General features: G+C 41.5%; 1 protein-coding gene across 1 annotated transcript; it reads right to left on the bottom strand.

The window, feature by feature from the left end:
• Positions 1–391: 391 nt before the first annotated feature.
• Positions 392–23021, bottom strand: LOC143210009 (leucine-rich repeat, immunoglobulin-like domain and transmembrane domain-containing protein 2). Its single transcript, XM_076426422.1, has one exon. The coding sequence runs from the start codon at positions 16348–16350 to the stop codon at positions 14365–14367; it is 1986 nt and encodes a 661-aa protein (XP_076282537.1). The 5' UTR covers positions 16351–23021; the 3' UTR covers positions 392–14364.
• Positions 23022–23091: the final 70 nt, after the last annotated feature.

Here is a 23091-nt window from a genome sequence, read left to right as displayed (position 1 = left end):
CATCTACAGACAATGCAATTCTTCTCGACATTGAAAGCTCGACGCAATAGTTGAACAATGCAGCAATTATTAGATTGGTGCATACGAAATATCTGATTGGGTTAAACAACAACGTTAAACAAACACAATTTTTATCTAAAAAGGTGCAGCACGTAACAGTAAGTCATTGAAACTGTGTTTTTTTAAGTTTAACTTTTATCTTCGGAGTTCAGGGTCATTTGAAGATCATGTCACAGTATATATATATTTGAATGTATTTCATAATTAGGTATTTTAAAAAAAAACATCAACGACCTGGGAAACTACGAGTAAAATAACATTTTAAGAAAAACAATACTAACCACTTGATACCATTCGCATGTCACATAAAAAATTGTTTACTGTGTCAAAATTAAAGATGTTCTGGGGGTCACATTTCAGTGAGAAATGACACCCTGTAGAAATTTATTAATAAATACAAGCACCATTGTAATCAACGTATTCTGCAGAGTTGGGCAAAAATTTAATCAACGATTGACGAATAAATTTCTACTTCAATCGGTAATCGCAATTAACAATTAATCTCCTAATTTAGTCGTTGAGAGAGAGAGAGAGAGATTGCGGTTAACGATTAAATACTTATTAAACGTTAATTGGGAATAACGGTTAAATTTCTACTTTAGTCGTTAATTACGATTAACGATTACATTCCTTTCAATTGTAATCGTCAATCGGATAATTGATGACTGATTAACTGCTGAAACTTCGAAATGAAATACGGTATCAAAACTGTATGAATACTGAAAACAATGTAAACTGAGTTTTTGTTGAATTATATTTCTGTCAATTCTCTCCATCTCCGCTCTCTGTCTCTATCTCCCTCCTTATTACAATTTATGGATAGACCGTATGGCGATTAACTTCATCAATCGATTGAATCAGTCTCCGATTTTTCGATGATTTCTTTTAATCAACGATTGACGATTAACTTCATCAATCGAGTCAATCAATCGCCGATTTTTTAATGATTACTTTTTTAACATTAATCAACCAATCTTGATTAAAATTTTAATCGATTGATGCCCATCTCTGGTATTCTGTCAATGAATTTCATATTTCTAGTTTGTAATTCACATTTTCCATTTTCTCGGTTGTCATCTCCATTTTGTAATTTCTTTTGCCCTCAACGAATAGTTAATCGATCATCACATTTTGACCAAAATTTGCATAATGCTGTCGTCGATGTGTCGTTTCTCCACTCACACAAAAGGAATGCACGACAATCACGTTGATTGACGTTGAAATAAAATTGATTTTCTCCAGGTAAAATTAGACATCGAGAGTAAAACTGAATAAAATAGTACTGCATTCTAAAATCGAGCATTTCATATGCAACAACCTAGTACTTAAAAATTCGAATGTCGTTTAATCGGTTTCCCGTGTGTACAGAAAACTGGAAAACTGTTTTCTTTCGAAAGTCAAATAAATCGTGATTGTATACAGAATAAATAAAACCGTATGGAATGAATGAAAACAACCGCGCTCGGAAATTCGAAGCTAAACTTGAGCACAAGGTTCGGAGAGCTCCAACGTTTCATACGCTGCGAATCTGATATGTTTTTTATTTCACGGATTCTGATCTCGCGAATGTTTTCATATAATTGAAGCAGAAAATTGCCAATACCAAAGTTGTATCGGATATAAGTCGTCGGTGCCGTTACTGTCGAGAAACTAGAGCGTACTGTGTCGATCCCATTTCACGTGACGCTTGCTTCCCGAAATATTGTCTGCTGGACTTCTGTTAATCAGCCAATCTCCGGATTAAATCCGATTCGAGCGTTTAGCGCGTTCATTGAATGAAGCGCGCGACATTATTTTACAATTAGTTCATTTTGGCACGCGCACTCGTCGACGTTATCGTCGTTTCTGCCGGCGATATGAGAAAATAAAATTGACTGTGCGTTTTCGTCTTGTTTTACTTTTTTTTCCATGAAAAATTGCCTTTCCAATTGGGTGACCAGCGACAGATCACTCTGTGCAAAATAATGTAAATTCCGAAGTCCTGCAATTGTTGATTTTACGAGAATATTTTTTTCGAGTTTCATTTATGAAACATTGCTTCCGCTTCTGACTTCTCTGTGTTGAAGGAATGTGATGCCAAACTGTTCATCACTCTGTGCAAAATAATGTAAATTCCGAAATCCTGCAATTGTTGATTTTACAAGAATATTTTTTTCGAGTTTCATTTATGAAACGTTGCTCTCGCTTCTGACTTCTCTGTGTTAAAGGAATATTATTAAATATATTTATCTCGAGCGAATGCACTATGAAATGCAGCGAACTACAGAAGACAGTATTTATTTGATTATTTATGAAAACGTTTACTAAGCATTGCTTCTGTTAACTAAATGCTCTGCTATTCAAACGTTCTCTATTCATTTAAACAATATAAACATTTATTTTCACTTCATCATTAATACAAATTTAATATAAAACTGACAAAGTTCGTATTGATGCGTGAAACTAACCTTAATCCGAGAACATGTAAATACGAATTAATACTAATGTCGATTAAGTAGTATGAAAAATATTAGAGAAAGAACGCGTAGATTTTTATGGAATTTCTTTCTTTCTCTTATACTTTAATCTCTACTACGTTGTTTAAAATATAAGTCGATCGTGAAAGCATTCAATAACATTCGGTAAAAGTTACTCATTCTCGTGTTCAAATAAAAAAGCGATGGTTTCAAATTGCGAATATGTACGCCGTACACATTTGGTAAAATCACTCTGCATTGGAACAAATTGAATTCTGAACAATTTCAACCATTCCAAAAATACTTAAAACAATTGTTAACTTTCAATCTGTTAGAATTTAGTGAAAAAGTGTCATATGTATAATAAATCGTGACTCATTTTGAAGTTCGAAGCACTATCTTCACAGTCAGAAAATGCTACGAATTGAAACGTGTCCAAATGTGTCCATTGAACAATTAATTTCGTGACCGAATCCAACATGAATTTGAAGATTGAACCTTTTTTACTGTTTTATGAAACGGAAACGAGAAACAAGTTCGGTCGACTAAAGCCTTTACAGTGCACCACACATTAGGTACTGCAAAGTTGGCAGCACACCTTTCGTTCAACGCTCAATAGAACGACCGAACAAAAAATCGTGTATCAAGTTCCAAGAAGAAGTCTTCCATCTTCAAATCAATGATCGAGTCGATTAGGAAAAACATGATGTTGTCAGAGACGTTTCAATTTGCAGTATCTCCAGGATAAAACGTGAAAATAATGGACGTTTCTTAAAATGAGTTGAGATTGATTGCCGCGCGGTTCCTTTCAACAAAATTCGAACAGCTGTGACATTAAGGATTTTTCAAGAATCGGAAACGCAAAGTAAAAGTACTTTCTGAAGGCAATGGATTCACTTCGGATCGCTCGAGCAACGAATTCGTTTTAAGAAATTCTCACCGACTGCAGAATCGCGCGAATGAGCCGTAGCGAAAAAAAGAGAACTAGAAGTTCGCGATACGGCGGATCATTGATAGGAACATCGTGACGCGTCACGGGCGAATATGTTGAATAGGATATTTCTGCGATAAGGTACGTCGTTTCTCGTGCGCTTTAAACGATGACGTACGCGGACATAAATTTATTCCGTGCTAGCATTAACCGTGCAATTCCGAAGGAAGAAGGCGGCAAATCGACCATTCTGTGTCTCCTTGTACAGGTAATCTAGTTTCTGCCGCCGAGAGGAATAGAGCCGAACAAAAAATCCCCAGTTTCTTCAGATTTGTTCGAGCGCGTTTCACAGATTACGAAAAACTGAAAGAGGTATTATTGATGAACGAAACACAATTACCTACGGCGCGGCGCTTCAGAATGGTTTTGCGCCATCCAGGCTCACCATAATAATTTCATGCAGAGAAGAAACGCATTCGTACGGTCTAGATCTTTCACTAGTTAATGAGGTGACAACGTTGCCGAGGAACAATGTGTTCGCTTACAAACATCAATAATTTTACGTTCAAAGGCAGTACAGCGAAACGTGACGTGACTCTTTTTTTAGGAAATGAATATCTCCAACTTCCCTAAACACTAACCGCCCCACGTGACCGGCTTCACATTTTTCTATCCGATATGTGTACTTGATGAAATTACAGGATCCTTTAGAAATTATGAAATACATTTCTTTGTTCGAGCAGTTCTTATGTATAGACAGCAGATCTCCATGCAAATAACAAAATGTTCACTTCGACATTTATTTTCTTTCTGAATACGGTTACAGTAAAGTCGTGTTTACTGTCCAACAGCCTGTGTTCTGCACGGACAGTGATCGCATAAGGACATTGTTTTTTTATGACTGTGTCGACCGCGCCGTGAGTTCAAAAGAAAGCCGATCGTAGAGAAGGACAGCATGACAGTGGAGTGAGTAGACACTGGACAGTAATCGCGTACCCGATCGCGGACAGTAAACGCAACTTTACTGTAATAGGTCGAAAATAATAATAGAACAGTATTTTTAAATTCTTCTAATGTTTGTACTGTTTTAAATTACACCTACTCGTTTTTGTTATAAATGCGTAAAATCCGTTGTCTACTTATAAGAATTGTGAGAAATCTAAATAACGGTTAGTGCTAATCCACTTTTCTGCAGATTCTAAGATTCTCAATAGAATTCTTTAAACACCACAGCTTCCTGTAACACATTGATCACTTCCGTTATAAATGATGAAACATGACATTATTTTGTCATGGTAAAGAATTTTCGGTTCAACATGTCTTCTTGCATTTAGTCGTTCTACGCAGTTCGACTTTTTATTACAATGTTGATCGTCTTCTCTCGCCACCTCGGACGAGCAAGAAGAAGCCACTTCCATTTCGTGGTATTAATGATGAATGACTCTTTTTAATACGAACGCATCTCCGAACAATTAAAAAAGCAATCATACAATTGCCTTTCTGTTTTCCGCAGAAAGATGGAAGCATATGGAAAATCAAATTGAAGTCGCGTCGCAAATAAATGAAAATTAAATTTGGACCTAAATCTTGACTTATCAATAGATTATGGATCTTTATGCAGTTTCCTAATTTCGTACGCTATTCTTGAAGCATTTCTTGTGTTCCAAAAATTTGCGAATGTCATAAATGCATAAAGATCCGCGATCTACTTATCTTTATAAATTAGTATAATTTAACTTGGAACTTGGAAGAAAGAATGAAATGAATGGACCAGTGAATTCTTAGAAATTGCATGAATGAATTCTGAGAATTGCGTGAATTCTTAGAAAGCCCATAAATCGAGTGGGGAACGAATCGATCTTCCAGTTTTTAAAGATTTATCAATCACGATGCGCGTTATCGCAAACACCCGCTGTCTAGTCGTAAATAACTTCCGTTCCATTCTCTTTTAAAAGCTTCCAGCAGTTTTCGGTAAGGAAAGTTAATAATTTCTTCGTTGACGCATGGAATGGTAGGTTTCGAAGATCAGTACAATTACTGTTTTTTAATTACGATTCATCGAATTATCTCTGCCTGCGAGAGCCGAAAATTATTTGCGAGAGCCGAAAATTATTTGCGAGCGAGAATGCGGTATTTCGAGGTGGTTGTACAGGAAGTAGCCAATGTTTTTAGTCACACGTAACGTTATATCAAACTCTAAACGAATTTTATTGGACAAATTCAGTTCCAATAGATTCTGTACATATTTGTCAATGAAACGCAAATATATTAATATATATATATGTATATACATACGGCAAATTATAAAATTAATTCATCGAAGACGATTTCAAATGCTATCTCTCTGCTGAATGATTTCCTTTGCTACACTGCGTGTCAGACATTCGAACGGGGTTTACGAGAAAATTTCATTACGAGCCTAAACGCGTTTATGATGTTCGTACCGAGATGTGCGCAATCAATTGGAAACAATGAAAATACGGGACTGAATTCTGAACTCACATTTTCCGTTCGAAACAATTCACTCGACGAATTTTATTGTCAAACCCATACGCGCGATGACCTTCGTTAATCACTTTCAAAATGTCAATTAATTACCGACAGTCGTCTTTTTCAAGGGCGAACATTTAGTATAAATACAATAGGTCATCCCAGAAGGTCGTGTCGCTGTGACCACGCAAACAATTTTACCCTTAACAGTAATATAAAAGCGTTGTTCAAAATAAACAAAAAGATTAAGAGGAGCAAAGAACATTGTTGAACCATATTTTAAACCCTATATCATTTAAGAATTTCAATACAGACTTTGATAATACTTTCTCGGATGTCTGATCATTTTTCGCTTACTCTACTTACTTTGAAAACACGAATATTATTCATCTTTTCGCACCTCGTTCCAGGTTACACGAGCTGTAATTCATTTTTCTTTGTAAAATGACTGGAAGCCGTTTATGATCGTATAAATAAATACAGGAAAAATCGTTAAAGCGTTACACTCCAATTAAACGAAGTGATTTTTCACTCGGCAGTTTAATTAGCACACTTCACAATGCTCGACGTGCTTTGTGGATGTTGTTCTTCGTAAATGGAAATTCTTTCGAGCTCAACGATGTTCTTTAATGGACTGAAGATTAAGATATCGATGCTTCGAAAAACAGTAATCAAGGATACTTTAACGAGCGACGAACAAAGAAGCTTATCCGTGAAATTATAATGGTTTCACTATGGAAGCAAGGAAAATTCGAGGAACAGGATTATGATTTTCTTCCAGAATTTAGATGTGAATATTTGTTGAAATATCGACACGATCTAATATTTAAAACCGCAATGACTGTGTGCTAACGACATCGAACGTATGCTCGTTAAAATCCATCGGTAATAGTAGAAAATACGTCTCTGTGAAATTTGTGAATTCCGAAGAGCCTGTGCATCAAGTTCGAATCGAAAACTAATCTGAGGAACGCGAGCGTCACGTCAGAAATTGTCTACCGGCGTAGAACTTCAACAGAGACCAGGGTGAACAAAGACAAATGCTTACTTCAAGTCAGACTTTGATTTGTTTAATTTCTATAAAAAGTGTTTTGTGCGTTCATCTTCTGTTACGATTCAACGTTTCATCTCGAAAAGAAAATGATGACAAAATGCGGTAGAAAAGATCGTATTCGTTACAATTAATATCGATAAATTAGTTATACCCTCACGTTACGATTAATTTGCGCAGGTTGCTTCCATCAGGAGAACTTGGAAAATCAAAGTGTGTCGGTCACACAAATTACGGAAATGAAACAGCATCAACGAAACCCGATGGCCGGTTATTTGAACGAAAACGGGTTTATTGGTGAAACTTGTTCAGCAGACATTTTTATTCGCTGAAAATGAAAGAGTTACGGAGTAATTACAACTCTCGCTTTGTACCAAGACGTCGGATAAAAAGTTTCCACGCTGTCTTTATCATTATTTCGAATCGTTTGTTAAGTTGATGCACGTGAAACTGTTTTTCGTATCCTTAGAATTGTTATCGAACATCTACCTCTTGCTTTTTTAATAGAAACACGTCTCAGGAATTATTCTTTAATCGACGACAGTCTGTTTCACAAAATAGAGATCATCGTTCGAGTAGCATGAAATGTGAAATCGATGTGATCGAATTTTGCAGTGAATTGAATAGGATGTGAGAACTATGATACACACTGTTTTTAACAAATCTTATTTACAGTTAGTTCAATTTGCTCGTCTAACAAGTGCACACGCTTATTTCCTTTGAATCAAAGATCAATTCCAATCATCAAAGTCTCTACTAGCGAAGGATCATGCGAGAAGTGCGTAACCGGTGTCGGTTTCGTAACAAAAGGAAAATCTCGATGAAAATAGACTCACAGTTCATTTTCCACGTTCATCGATAGTAGTTTCGCTGTGGTTAACCCTTAGCACTCGAGTGGTGACTCAGGGTCGCCACTAAAACTAAACTAGTACTAAAACATGAATTTACTATTATCAACGTATTAAAACTATCAAATGAAAGACTTTTTTACGTGGCCCTTCCTTCTTAAATAAAGGTCCGCAGTCTACTAATCACTTACTAAACATTCAAGTATCGTATGAGGTATTATATCAATTTCGTATCCACCAAATTTCAGAAATCATTGAGAATGGAATAATTCTAAGGTAAAATCCTAAATCCTCCTAAAATCTCGCCGAGCGCAAAGGGTTGCAGCACAGAATCCAAGGATCGAACAACGACGTTCCACATGCATCAGCCTGGTAGAGGTTAAAAACCAAAATGCATCTATCATCGCTGTCTAGGAACTTCCACGTGCGACCGGCTCGAATCGGTAGGCTCGAGTAGTGCTCGAGTCGTAAATCGCCGGTCGACTCGTCGATATATCGATCAGCGACAGATAAGAGCACGGGCACAAAGATAGAATTATTTGTTTGAATTTCATTGAACGGGCCGATCGTGTGTGCCGGTGTCACGTGCACACGGCACGATTACCGTGATTCGTCCGAAACACAGTTCGCGAAACAACCAATAAACCCGTGGGCTCATTCGCTGGCGAATAAAATGACCGCTAGAAACGTGTCCAGTCGTGTTTCTCCACCCCGTACCACGTATTATCGATCGCGTAAAATATATAGATGCATATCTACGTGTGTACACACGTTCACACGTACGCGAGCGTATACATATCTGTATACATACACTACCGGCCAAAAAATTGGAATCACTTGCTGAGTTTTGTAAAAGTCGAATGTATCGATCAATTTTGAAATGATCTATCCTTATAATATCAAATATTAACTAGTTGAACACACCCAGTGTACGACAATGTTCGGAATGCACTTTTCTAAAGGGACATCTTCGGCAACTTCTACAAGAAGCATAGGAATATATAAAATTAGAAATATTCGGAAAACTCTAATTGCCAGGATACCCTGAACATGTCAGGCTGCTATTAAAAATGAAGGCGGTTATTTAATGAAAGAGCAATTTAAAGACAAATGTAAGACATACTGCTCGTCAGGTTTTTGACAAGTTCATCTTCCTTGGTTGTTCTAAAGTTTATTCGGTTGTTCTTATAAACCTTCCGTTTCTCTGAATTTACGCCGTGATTCGAAACATTTGGCCAGTAGTGTATACGCGCGATCATATAATGGGATATGATGAGGAACGCGGGACCGGTCGCCACTACACAGGGGCGCGTATCGAACTCTCGCATTTTTATCTGATCACGGATACATCAGAGGATTCTGGGATCATTGAGCAGAGAAAAGCAGGCGGCCTGAACGATAGGCGATAAACCAATCGGTAGTAATTGCAAACCACTGCGCTGCATGCGTGATTTCGCCGTTGATCTCGCGACAAACCGTGTGCGCCAGCATGCATATACACGCGTCCGTGCATTTTCTTTTTTCTGTCGCATTTTCGTGTGCACGCGGGATTACTTTCAATCGTATTATCATACACGTTCATATACATCGATTCAGATACGAGACACTCAAAAAGACAAACGTACGAATTTGCGCTTTGGCGTTATAACGTTATAACCCTACACTCGTCAGTCGGACCAATACACACACACACACTAGATACACCCACGACGACGGCGGCACCATACAGACACAGAGCCCTCACCCCTCCTTCATCCGATAATTGGCCGATATTCGCAATTGACGTTTTGGCTTACCGCTTATCGCCTAATATCTGGATCGACACACGCACATACACACACACACACGCACGCACACAGAGAGACTCACTTACGTAAGACACTAACGCGAGGCATCAGCCGGTCAGCCAATCGCAAGCACTCCGATTCAGTGTTTCTTTTCTTTCTTTTTTTTTGAGCAATAGTTAGTATTATATGTTCCGCTTGCAATTGTCTTACGGGCTTCCCGTGGTTGCTATACAGTCTTATGTAATTGATTCTATTGGCTTTTCGGGTAAATACCGGGAACGAAAAGATGTACGAAAGAACGGAATCGTTGCGAAGAACGAAAGAAATCAGGAGAAAAAAAACGACAACAGAAGTCTCTCGATCGACGACGGATACATTCCGGGATCGCGAACCTTTCCTCCGGTTTTGAGCATTTCCGTTCAATGAACCTCGCATGCGAGAAGATATGCATCGTGGGATAAACGCGTCGGCAATCGAACCGACGCCGCGTACCGATATGTATAAACGTCCGATACGTACTATTTAGAGATATGCTAAAGGACTGAAATTCCTCGATGACGTTGTAATCGATATCGAAAGAGGCAGTGTTGTGACGCGACATACACGACCGTGTGTACGCGGAACAGTTAGCTACAGAAATATCCGGTCACCACCGTCGGAATCGAGAATCTTCGTTTACCTTCTATATCGCTAGTTTTCCGAAATATATCAAAATAGTACTTTACAATCTTCTTAAAATAGTCGTCGTATCGGGGTACCATAGCCTTCGTCAAGGTTTACGAAAAATAAGTCGCATCCGTAGTATACAAAATAAAGTATGCTTCTATCACGCATAAGCGTCCTAAACTCTGATCCTACAGCGTTGCAACGAAACGATCACGCTCAATCTAGTCTCCGATCAAATTATCCTACAGGAATTGTCGTGTATCATTTTCATGAACGTTCTCGCAGAACATATGACATTGGCGTTGGTCTGCCCAGTGAACGACACTTGACCTTCCGGGGAGTACGTCTGTGCACAAACTCTGAAGAATATTTTCGAGATTGTCACAGAAAATCAAATTATTTGGCGTAACACATTTTCGAGCATTGTCGTTTGAGTTCACAGGTCAAATCGATGAATTGAAACACTTAATTGACAATTGAGGAACCTCATGTAGTTTAGGTAAAAAAATCGAATTTTGTATTTCATAAATCAGAAGTATAATATTTGCAATCGATAAACAATAAGGACTGAAGCGAACAAATTATCTTAAAATCGTCTTAGTCTCATATAATCAGCATTTAATAAAAACACTAATCATTAAGTTCACTAACATTTGTGGAAAATGCATGAAACTCCCTCCTTAATAATTTAGATTTGCTGCTGTCAAATGACACAAATTGAAAGAACTATTCGTGATGGACGTACACAATTTCATTAATTTTCTCTGTTCTTTATTTTGCGGAGCTAATCGATTTGGCAAATGCATAAATCTCTAACAAATTACAGTAACATTTGCAACATTCTACAACGTTGGTTGCAAAAAAAGCACGTCGTCCCTGAGGTAGTACTCGTAAATTGTTATTTAACTTCCTGAATGCTGTTTCTACAAAAAGTCTGTTGCTTCCCTTCATCGTTGAATTGTTTTATCAAATGCAACGTGCCGGCTTGATGCAACATTGAAACGGCTTTAATTCGCTGGACAGATCAGCCTGATCGTTTCGCACAGAAAATTCTCTATTAGGCGATCGAATGTAAGAGGAAAGGGGAAAGAAATCCTCGTTGGAAACAAGTTCCGAGAAAACAGCTACCGTCTGAACTACCACCCTCCCGGAAAATCTATCTGTTCCGCGGTGCGACCGGATACTTTTGCGGATAGCTGCGCCTTTGAATCATTCCTAACGCGCGGCAAAGTAAATCAATTTACCGTCGAGAGAGAATTGCAACGACGAATCCAGAGGTGTACCCGGCGTCATATTTCACGCTCCGTCGTTCCCGTGGAATTCTTTTTTTCCGTTCAGAACACGAACGCCAATAACAATCCCGAGGTGACAATATCGGTTCGTGCGCGTCGCGTTCGTTTCATTTCATTTCCGCGGATCTACCGGACCGGTCTCGATCTCCTCTCGCTCGACCTTGTTCCTCGACTAGAAAAAATCGAATTTCGGCCGCGACGATCCGAGTCGGTTTACGGATTATTTAAACGTAAACAAGTCAGCTCTTCGTCCGAACCGCAGAGACAGGACAAAACTTGATATTCCATTCTTGCGTCGGCACCATTATATCCACACACCTTAAATAAGTACCGTCACCGTGCTCTCGCGAAAACCCCGTGTCCAATTCTAATCGTCTAGTTACATCCTCGAATTGACTAGAAATTCCACGTCTAGTATTTAGTTTCTTACGGTAGCCAATACGGCGATAGAAATTATACTCGTCTCGCATATCAGTCTATCTACACGTCCGTCCTTTGGAACATGCGCTCGCAGTCTTCCTGTTCAGTACCTTTATTATTTTGTGTGTTTTTGTTTCGTTTTTTAAGAAAACCCTCGTTTTGCTTCGTGTTCACGTTCTCGTCACGTTGAAACGTTTACTTTTAACATCGTTACTTCTTTTATTTCGCTCTCTCTCTCTCACACACACGCACTCGACCCTCTGTCTCTCTCTGTTCGACGTATCTCTTTGGTTCACGTTTGCCCTTAAGAGGGTAGACTCGTTTTTCCAGGATTGCAAGGGTGCGGGATGCGCCTTCTCATTTAACGATAATGCAAAGATGGGGTTTTTGAGTGGTGAAAAGCGCTAGATAAAAGATCAATCTAGGCCGCAATCGCCCTCAAAAGTCCTATTTTTATGTTTAAGAGGCGTAATTTCCATTATTCGGATGCGTAAAGCTGCGACAGCTACAGTTAGGAGCATAACTGATCACTAGACTGCGGATTTTATGCATTTTTTACGAAAATGGGCACCTACAATTTAAGGCAATCGACGAATTACGAAGATTTAAGGACATCGGTGTATTCGTTTCAGCTTAATAAGATAATTAAAAGAAGGAAGAAATTTCTATTTGGCTCCTGTGTCTTACAATCAATGCAAACATTTTTTATTTAGCATACACATCCGCAGTCTACTGATATTACACACACTTTAAAACGTGTAATACTTTCGATCGTTTACAATTCGTGAACCAATTAACCAATTTCAATGGAATTTTCAAAACGTATATGATTGATACGAGTTTACAAAACATGTCTTTTAAATTTTCGTTATTGACCCAGCTAAAAAAGTTGTAAAAATCAATTTCAACTATTGTTTTCCACGATTCCGACCAAATGCATTTTTATGCTAGACGTTATTTACTAAACTAATTCTTCTAGCCTCACAGAGAAATTGAAGTCGTTTGGTCCATTCATAAAAAAGTTATTCTGATTTGAAGTGTGTGTGATCAGTAGACTGCGGATGTTTATGCAATCTTAAATTTTTGTGGACGATTTAAAAAAAGTGCAATAAAATAAAATCTTATTTCCAGTGGTAAAGGTAAAAATAGGACTTTCTGTCGCTTTTGACTACCGAGGAACTCCATCTTTGGATTATGGAGAAATGAGAAGGCGCGTCCCGCACCCTTGCAACTCTGAAAACGAGTCTACCGCCTCAACCGTTTTCTAGAAAGCATTACCCGTCAATATTGTGCTGCGAGAGACCACCGAGCGACAGCGTAGCCTCCAGTATAGCATGGCGTGTCATCGTTCCGGTCGTTAAAACATCGGATCCCTTGTACGTCGTGCACACGGAGCGCCCCGAATAATCGCGTCGGGCATTATTCCTCGAGCAGCCGGATGGCAATTCGGTCTCATCGATCGATTCCCCGGCAGATTCTTCGTTTTATGTGTTCCGTTAGTCACGACGACACATCCAACTATTTCATCGACCACGGGTAAATCTCGCGACAAGTGGATGTTCGTTTCCACGGTTCGTTCGGTCGTCGGACTAGACGACTTCCCCGTTCTACTACGTCTATGTATACCCACGTACGAACTGAACACCTCGACACGACCAGTTTCATCGACCTCGCACACATAAACACACACAAGCGCGCGCGCACACACATACACACTCTTCCTCTCTCTCATTCTTCTCTGTGTCTATATATATATAGAATAATATACACGTACGATCAACACTAGTACACAATCGGTAGTGTTCGTATACATGCGCGATTGTACGTGTAATTATGTATATACGTTTATATATATACACAGGGTGAGGCGCCTAATTTGATCACCTCGAATAATGACTTAACGGTACAGTTTATGAAAATGTTGAAACATGGAATTTAAATGGCAGTCGAGAGCACATCTTATAAGGTGCGTGGTTTTTTCGTGGGTGAAGGCATTTCAGAGATTTCAAGGTCATCTCGTTGAATTCCATGTTCCAACATTTTCATAAACGGTATCGTTAAAAGTCATTATTCGAGGTGATCAAGTTAGGCGCCTCATCCAGTATACGCGATCCACGTGACAAGCGAACCTGACAAAGTGAACCCAAGAAGTCTCTGTGTCCCAATAGTCGGCGCGCGACGGAATCTCTCATCGGGCGTACGCAGTAAAATGTGATATTATCGAGGTCGTTCACTACCGCTCGTCCGGCACTGGACAGAACGTATCGTCTCGTCTCGCCTTCTCAACAATCGGTGTCTTCCTGGTGTCGTCTACGTAGCTCCAGGAAACGGTGCCGGGCGTCGCAGTAATGAAGCAGCGGTACCTAGACATCCGTCCCAGTCCCTTCCTGGTAACCCTCATCGGGTGAACTGCGCGTCGAACCGAGCACACGCTTCAACGCGGAGACCGGCGGTATCACCGGCACTCCCTTCTGCCAAACTCGTATCTGCTTTGCACCCGGTGGAAATTGCTCGACCATGGGCGCCACTACGGCCAAAGCTTCCTTCGAGGGGTACGTGCTGACCGACACTGATGTCCTGCACGCATCCCTCGCCTCCCACAGACAACCCGAGTAAAGGATCTTGGCGTCGTCGACCACTTCCATGCGGCTGTAATCCGCCCCACCATACGGCGTGATATCCTCAGCAGATCCCCGACGCGTGTCCCTGATAAGATCAGGATTATCGATGGGCATCAACGAGGTGGTCGATGAGAAACACGCGCCCGGCGCGACCATCTCCGAAGGATGCTGACTCTGAACATCGAAACGGCTGATCGCAGCGTACTCGTTCTCCGGTTGCAATGACCCAGCTTGAGGTCTTTGGACGTAGCTCAAACTCAACGAGACCGGAGGCTTCGATTCAACGCCGAACGAAGTCGTCTCCATCTCCTCCAGCTTCCTGCGAGAAGTCGACGTCGCGGATGGTGGATTCTCATTGTTCCCGGTACTGCCGTCGACCGAGACGCCTTCCGCGGGCACTGACGACTTCACGTCCTTCAACGGCATCCGTCTCAAACGGATGAACAGCACGAGAATGATCAGCAGGATAAACAGAATCAGCACAACCAGCGCAGCTGATATGCCCGCGATCTGACCGGAGCCGAGGGTAGACCTGCCAGCGGTTCTCATCGACACGTGAAGCGTGAAATTCGCCTCGATACTGCCGGCACGGTTCTCAGCTACGCAGTAGAACTCGTTCGAATCCACTTCCTGAGCACTCGTTATCACCAGTTTGCTCCTTTTCCGGAATTGACCTTCTTCGAAGATGTAGACCTTCTGATGACTGCTGAACGAAGAATCGTTGATCAACTGTCGTCCGTTGAAATACCACTTCATCTTCGCTGGAGGTAACGCACTCACGCGACACACGATACTGGCGTTCTCGCCTATCGTCGCTTCCACGTACCGACTGGCTGTCAGCAGTACCGGTAGGCAAGCGAAATCGTCTATCTCGAGATCGGTGAACGTGCGATTTAATAAGTGTTTAGGTCCGTAGCACAAAGGCGCCTGCAACGTCGGTAGATTATGTTTCACCAACCACATTTTCATTTCGCGCAGGTGACAGTCGCAGATCCACGGATTGTCGTGTAGCTCGATGCTGGTGAGTTTCTTCAGTGACTCGAACGTACCCGGATGGAGCGTCATCAATTGATTGTTGTTTAGTTTTAGGCTTTCGAGCAGTTCTAAATCCCGGAAACCTTTCGCTTCGATCTCCTCGAGCTGCGTGTGAGACAGGTCGAGCTTGACCAGATTCGGTGTACTCCCGAACGCGAACGAGTAGATCCTTTTCAGAGGATTGCTCGATAACACGAGATCCCTGAGGAACGGTGTGTTCGTGAAACTAGCGGTAGGGACTACGGCTAACAGATTGTGGCTCAGATCGAGCTCTACCAGATTCGTAAGGCCCGCCAGTGCCTCGCTATCGATTCGGTCGATACGGCACTCGCGTAGGTAGAGACGCTGTAGATTCGTCAAGCGTACACGTACGAAGATATTGCTCGGCAAGATTCGAATATTGTTGCCGCTGGTGTCCAGCACTTGCGTTTCCGGATCGAGCCACTCCGGTATCCCAGTCAGGGCACGGTTTACACACTCGACCGTGCGCTTCCCGCTCTTCCACTTGCAGGAACACTCATCGGCGCACTTGTCGCTCGTTACAATGCCGAGCAACGTCATCACGTAAAATAAGAACACCGAGATTTCCATGACTAACTGGTGTATTATTGTCGAACGGTGGTGGTCCTGGTTACGATCAGCGCTGTCCTCCCCGACAATATCGCTCGAGGATCCCGACCGCGTCAAAAGCATCAATGATCGCGGAATACTTTCGCCCGTACGAGAATATCCTTCGCAGACGATTTCGCGTCCATTCTATCCCAGGTGTTTCTCCGTGTTAAACAGGATATCGCACGTCGAACACACACACGCACGCACCCACCCCCACACACACGCACACTTTCTTCTTCCCACGCCTACTTTCTCCCGCACGCGTCTCCGTTTCGAATTCCTCCGCGTAAATCCACAACCGAGAAGGAGAAGAGCGTCTCGCACACCTCACCCCTTGTGCCAAAGTTTACGGAAACCCTTCTCCCCGTGTAGTTCTTGTAGCATACTACTACGGCTAATTATGCAAACGAGAGGGTTTGAATTAAGTGGTCTTGGCTCGTCCATTCGTGAATCCTCCTGACTCGGCGCGCCGATGACGATCCGACACACGGTCCTAGTTTCCCTGTTCTCACAACCAAAAACGATTCCCACACGCCGACCAACTTCCAGCGAACTCACGAATCGACGAAAACCACCACCGTCGTCGTCGTCGTCGTCGTCGTCTTCTTCTTCTTCTTTCTCGTCTAGCTCTCCTGTATTTGTCGGTACTTGTCACACGCGCGCGCGCACACTCGGATACATACGAACGAGTAAGCATACACCACGAGAGAGCCGTCCGTTCTTACGTAAACGCGGCGATGATGATCGTAGTCGTGCACACTTCCCGATAAACCCGTAGCACTGACCAGAACTCGATCGAGCGAAAGGGCCTGAAAAAGGGCCAAACACCACCCGGGTATCCCGAGCGCTCTCTCTCTCTTTCTCTCTCCCTCCCTCTCTATGGTCGACGTCGCCGTCGTCGTCGTCGGCGTCGCACCACGAACAACCGGGGCACCTCCGCACACTTCTCGATTCACCCTCTTCGGCCCAACTATACACCCTCTACCTCGCGTTCTCGCACTGCCTATTATCCGAGGCGTTGTCCGCGCGAGAACTGATCCCCGCTGCTTTTTTTTCCCCCCGGTTCGATCCGCGTCGACCGTGCGAAACACTCGGGACCGATGCCGCGGACGTTCGTCGTGAAATGAGAGACTACGAAAAGCCTGGCACTGAACCGGAGAGATACCCTCTACGTCGCGTTCTCCGTCTTTCTTTCGGGTACGTCGTCGTTGCACACTGCCAGGAGGGAAAACGCCGACGCGAAGTAGGGCGCACCCTTCTTCCACTCCTGCCAGACTATATACAGTGTGTACACACCACCACCGTGATTCCGAGCACCCCTTACGGCGCCTTTCCTCTCCTCCAGCGTCATCCACCAGCATCCTTCACCCCCTTCGCGAACCCTGCTGTTCCCGGCAAATTCTCCCCACCCCCCGTACACTCCCACCACTTTCTCTCTCTCTCTCTCTTTCTCCGTTACTCTCCCAACCAGACAGAACACGCTCGTGCGCTTTCCACGAGCGCTACGGGTAGGGATCGTTTCCAACCCCCTACTCCCAGCAAAAGCAACCCCACCTTCGAACCGGCGCTTTCCACCCCTCTAAATGGGTACACGACGGGGCGCGCGCACAATATTACTAGTATACCCGCTCCTCTCTTTCTCTCTCTCTCTCTCTCTCTCTCCTCTTCCTTCAACCTATTCCACGTTTTCCTACAGAGTCTCCTGACCTCACCCCTCCACACCCTCGCGGCACGTCCCTGCTCTCCTTTTCTCGCCACCACCATCAACCCTCCGACCTCCCTTTTTCAACGTATCGAATGCTACGTCACAGCGGCGAGATATACGGCTATTTCACAAAGTGGTTAAATGCACTGCCAGATTACGAGCGAAGGGACAGAAAACCTGGCTTCCGGGGGTACAGACAGAGGAAACGAAGAGACGGACAACGATGGCTAACGGCGGCGCGGCGGTTGCGATATCGTCTATCGGCTACCGTCAACCACCGGGAACTCTCTCTCTCTCATTCTCTTTCTAGTTGTTTCTCTGCCCTCTACGATCAACCCTGGAGAAGTCATCTCGCTTGTATTCCTCTTTTCTTACCCTTTTTCAACGTATCGAATGCTACGTCACAATGGCGAGATATATGCTCCAGATCTACGGTGGAGATATGTAAAGTGACCTACTCGTTTCTGAGTGACTGTGAGTTAAAGATTTAAGAAAACAGTACATCTTTAAACTGGTTGTGCAGTAGGCTATGATTGTTTATAATTTGTAATAAAGGATCATAATGTATTGAAACACGTCTGCACGGTACTGCAAAATAATCTCTTCCTTGAGATTCAAATTGCATTAAATAAAAAGGAAACAGTGGCGAGATATGCGACTATTTCAGAAGACTATTTCAGCTTCCGGGGGTACAATCAGGGGAAACGAAGAGACGGACAACGATGGCTAAAGGCCGCGGTTGCAATATCGTCTATCGGCTATCGTCAACCACCGAGAACTCTCTTTCTCTCTCTAGTTGTTTCTCTGCCCTCTACGATCAGCCCTGGAGAAGTCACCTCTGGCTTGTATTTCTGTTTTCTTACCCTGTTCCGGCGGGCAGGGTCTTCGCTCTCTCGCGTTTACGTACTCAAGAAGTCTGCGCGTTCTTCACCGCCAACACACCCCCTCGCGTCGACCGCTGTGTTTCCTCCAGACGGGAGATCTCCTTCCTGTCTGTCATCTCTCGTGGAAATTATACGGAAAATGAGGGTGTTCCTACGCCGACGAAAGTTAGTCTCGCCTGAAAAGCTCAGTGAGCCTGAGGGAGAGAGAGGGAGAGAGAGGGAGAGAGAGAGAGAGAGAGAGAGAGAGAGAGAGAGAGAGCAGGGTCTAAGAATTCGTCTGTGATGGAGAGGACGACTACAGCGAATTTTCCCTAAAGGACCTTTTAGAGGTAATTGATCGTTCGAGACCGATACACAAGTCCGCGCGCACGCCGCCACGTGTAATGCACCCTTAATGGACACGCGAAACCTGTCTCCACCCTCGCAAGGAATCACAGAACTTACTGTTAACGACGTTTCAACGTTTTATCACTGTCCTCGGCGTTTGTCCGATGATCTCTTTCATCCCTTACACACACGGAGAGGAAAAGAGAGAGAAAGAGAGATCGATTCTCCCGGTGCACCCTTGTGCATTTCCATTGCCTGGCGCATTTGTAATCTGGTTTCGAGCATTTATCGATTTACGATGTCGAGGAATGACGGGATACGAAGAGAGAAAATGTCGTAAAGAAAGTTGAAAGGGCAGGGGGCGAGCAAAGTAACGGGAAGACGGGTCGGGTCGGTCGGGTAAGAACCGCGTCGATTTTCCCCGGCTTAAACTTTCAGGCCGCCCCGTCGAGTTTCTCGCATCTCTGTCCGTTGCATGCCATGACACCATTGCACAGGCCATTGACGCTATTTAAGCGATTACTTAAAATCAATAGCGGTCGTTCGTATCGCGCCAACAGCCCGCTCGAGATCATTCTTATAGCCGAAAACCCTGGTACATCCGGTCTATCTTCGACCGATGGATCCATACCCTTACCGACCAAAGTCAGCAATTTATGAATTGTGTAAGTATGCTTCGTCTTCTGAAGTATGTTGACTGAAATAGAAAATAATACAGATTGTTATTAGGTGTACAAATTGATTCGTAGCTCTCTCTTCTGGAATCTGTGGTCTTTACAGGCCACGAATTCATTTGTATACCTAATAGACTGCAGAGTTGATGCATTTATCACAAAAATGCAAAGCTGTAGGGACAGTAGAAGAATTTATGAGGTACATAGAAAATCCAGATCTCCGAGGAAAATATCAGATATTAATAATCTTCGTCCGCAAAAGGGTTAATTTCATATCTCGCGCAAACGTAATCTTTTCACAATTTTCAATCTCGATGGCCGACGCGATCAGTATTACTGTAATTTCATATACGAACCAATAATTATGAAAGTGGTCTAAGTGATATATTTCTTGTTGCACTAAATGAATTCCATATAATGTTGAAATAACAAGCAATATCTAACGGTTCTTTTTTAACAGTAAAAATTCCATTGAATTATTTCATGTGAATCATTTCTCTAAGTAGTCATGTTTCTCAACTTTTGTCGATAAGTGTGTTCCAACCCCCTGATCCAACCCCAGCCAGAACGGCGTCTAATCAAAGCCGGCAGAAGGGTGGAAGGGAGTCGAGGAAAGAAACGTCGACGAACGGAAGCTGCACGGAGTTATCTCCGGTTGGATTTTTGCTGTGGAGTTTATCAAATTGCAGAATCTCGCATATTTCTCGAGCGACGACGCGACGACGTGCGATGTAACACGCCTTGACGCGCGTTCATTACACTCGCTAATGCGATAGTCTTGCAAATTTACCGCGCACGGCGTGAACAAGTATGATCAGGGAGCAAAAAGTTACCAGCCCAAGGACGTTAATTGACCGCTACATGCGCGACTTCGAGACTTTCGTACGTAACTTTCTTCATTACTAAACGAAAAAGGCAAATTAACCCTTAAGTGCACAGACTGGGTCTCCGAGATCCATGAATTGAATTTGTACTGTTTTCATTCACGTTTTGTTCAGCTTTAATTTATTAGGTTGTAAAGAAGGAAATGCAGGATTTTTGTTCCTTCGTTTTAATTGCAATTTTATACCAATAAATATTTACCTTAATTTAATGAGTTATATGCCATTTTAAAGCTTGTTTTATGCTCTATTTAATTATGCTTTTGATATTTAATTTTACTCAAATTTTTATTGAGTTATTTGGCTTTCATTTCAGGATGTCAAAACGCGATTTTCGCATTATTTTTTTCTATGAGTTCAAGCTAGGCCGAAGTGCCGCTCAAGTAAACTATGGGGCGGGGAAGTGTCAACGAATGCACACCTCTATGTTTTTAAGTAATATTAAATTCTCTGTAAAATATTAATTTTAATACTATTCCCCCCAATAATATTAAAATCAATTCTCATAATAATTCAATGTTACTATTAAACAATATTAAATTTTCTATAAAATTAATTTTCATATTATTGTTTTTATTAAAACAATTTTTTGTGTTAGAATTGCTTTTTATGTGAGTTATAACACTTTAAAAACATAGGTCTAAATCCTGCATTTCTTTCTTTGCAACCTAATGCATGTTCTCTATTCGAAAAAATTAGTACCATTTTTATGTCATAATATAGATCCTTTCATAACAAAAATCGTCTGCATCCGAATAAAATTGTAATTCTCATAACGTCGAAAATAAAGAACGTAAATAGAATTTTGATTCTCCATTTGTTACTCGAAGTCATTGTGAATTAAGCGAAGGGGTATTCTTGTTGAAAAATGTTCCCGATCGGATTACAATTGAGAACATAAAAGTCAGCGACAGTAATCTATAAATTTTATAGAAGTGGCCCGTTCGATCAAACATTTTGCCCACGGTCCATATATTATACAGGCATATTGATCATCCGTGACTGTCAAAGATTCGCAATTACTCTCAACAGATAGATAAATGTAATTATACAATACAAGAATAGAGTCTATTTGTACAGCTCGTTTTCAATGTTTCCGCTGCAGTGGAAATTATATTTCCCGTGTCTATTTTCATTAGACCACGACATTGGCCAAACTGGCTATTAACTAACAAGAATAATAAAGTGTTTTTTATAAAACCTTGATCATGAGATCTATAAAAACGTTTATATTTATAAGATGTATTTGCCGAGACCCTTGATAATTTATAATCTTTCACGATTCAAACAATGCATGCGAACTTATAAAATTAACTTTCATAATGAGTAGTATAATGACGAACACGATCATTTCTGATCCAGATTCCACAATAGGCTTTCCGTAATCCGCTTAACTCCCGATGCTTCTGCTTTTCTCGATTAAATTAACTAGATGAACCTTATCACCATATATTGACATAACAGTCTAATTACGTGTACTTATTTTCCAGAAAACGCGTTCTCTCGCTGTAAATATTATTTCGTCGTTATATTACACGTTAAAGGATTATGTAAACAATTGAACCAAATATTACAAGCTAATGAAATTCAACATACTGGGCTGAGCAATAAATTAAATCATTGAATATATGTATTCCGGTTTTGGGACACTGTAATTTAAAATTCATATTCATCGGACACTATATTGATTTTATAAAAATCCGCTTCTCGCAGTATTGATTACCAACCACTTCAGTAAGTTAAGCGTTAAATATATTCCATGATACGAAATCTTAATTAGTTTGATATGTGAAAACGAGTCGCCGAATTTTTTCTGATTATCTATTTATTTTAATCTCGCTCGTGAACTGAAGATTCAGAGGTTGAAAAATGGTGGAATAATTTCACGAATATTAACCAAGGTTCTAAAAAACGAGCTCATTTCAATTGAATACAAAATTCTAAAAAATACATACATCAGAAAGAACGACAAAAGAAACAACTTTCGTAACAACTAAAACTTTCGAAATCTAAATTAATTGAACCCCTTGCGAACGATACAAAATTTCTAATCACTGTAGCTGTAAAATAAATCATAAAGCAAGGGGTAAGCTCACACGACCGATAAAATTTCAATCATTTGCAACAGACTATGTTACATTCTCTGTAAACAGTCTAATCGACGTTATAACAATTCACTGCTCGACTCAATTACACCTTGTTCAATCACATAAATACCTGTTTGGAAACTTGCTTAAACCAAGCATCGTTTTGCCAAGATCTTCGAGGATAAAGTAACTTTCGATAAAGAATATCTGCGGTGTTCCAAATATTGATAATCGGTGCAACACATCAACAGTGTTCTCTATACG

The sequence above is a fragment of the Lasioglossum baleicum genome, chromosome 6, assembly GCF_051020765.1.
Source record: "Lasioglossum baleicum chromosome 6, iyLasBale1, whole genome shotgun sequence".
Classification (NCBI taxonomy): Eukaryota; Metazoa; Arthropoda; class Insecta; order Hymenoptera; family Halictidae; genus Lasioglossum; species Lasioglossum baleicum.
Note: the sequence above shows the minus strand (reverse complement) of the source record. Positions and strands in the feature narration are given on the sequence as shown.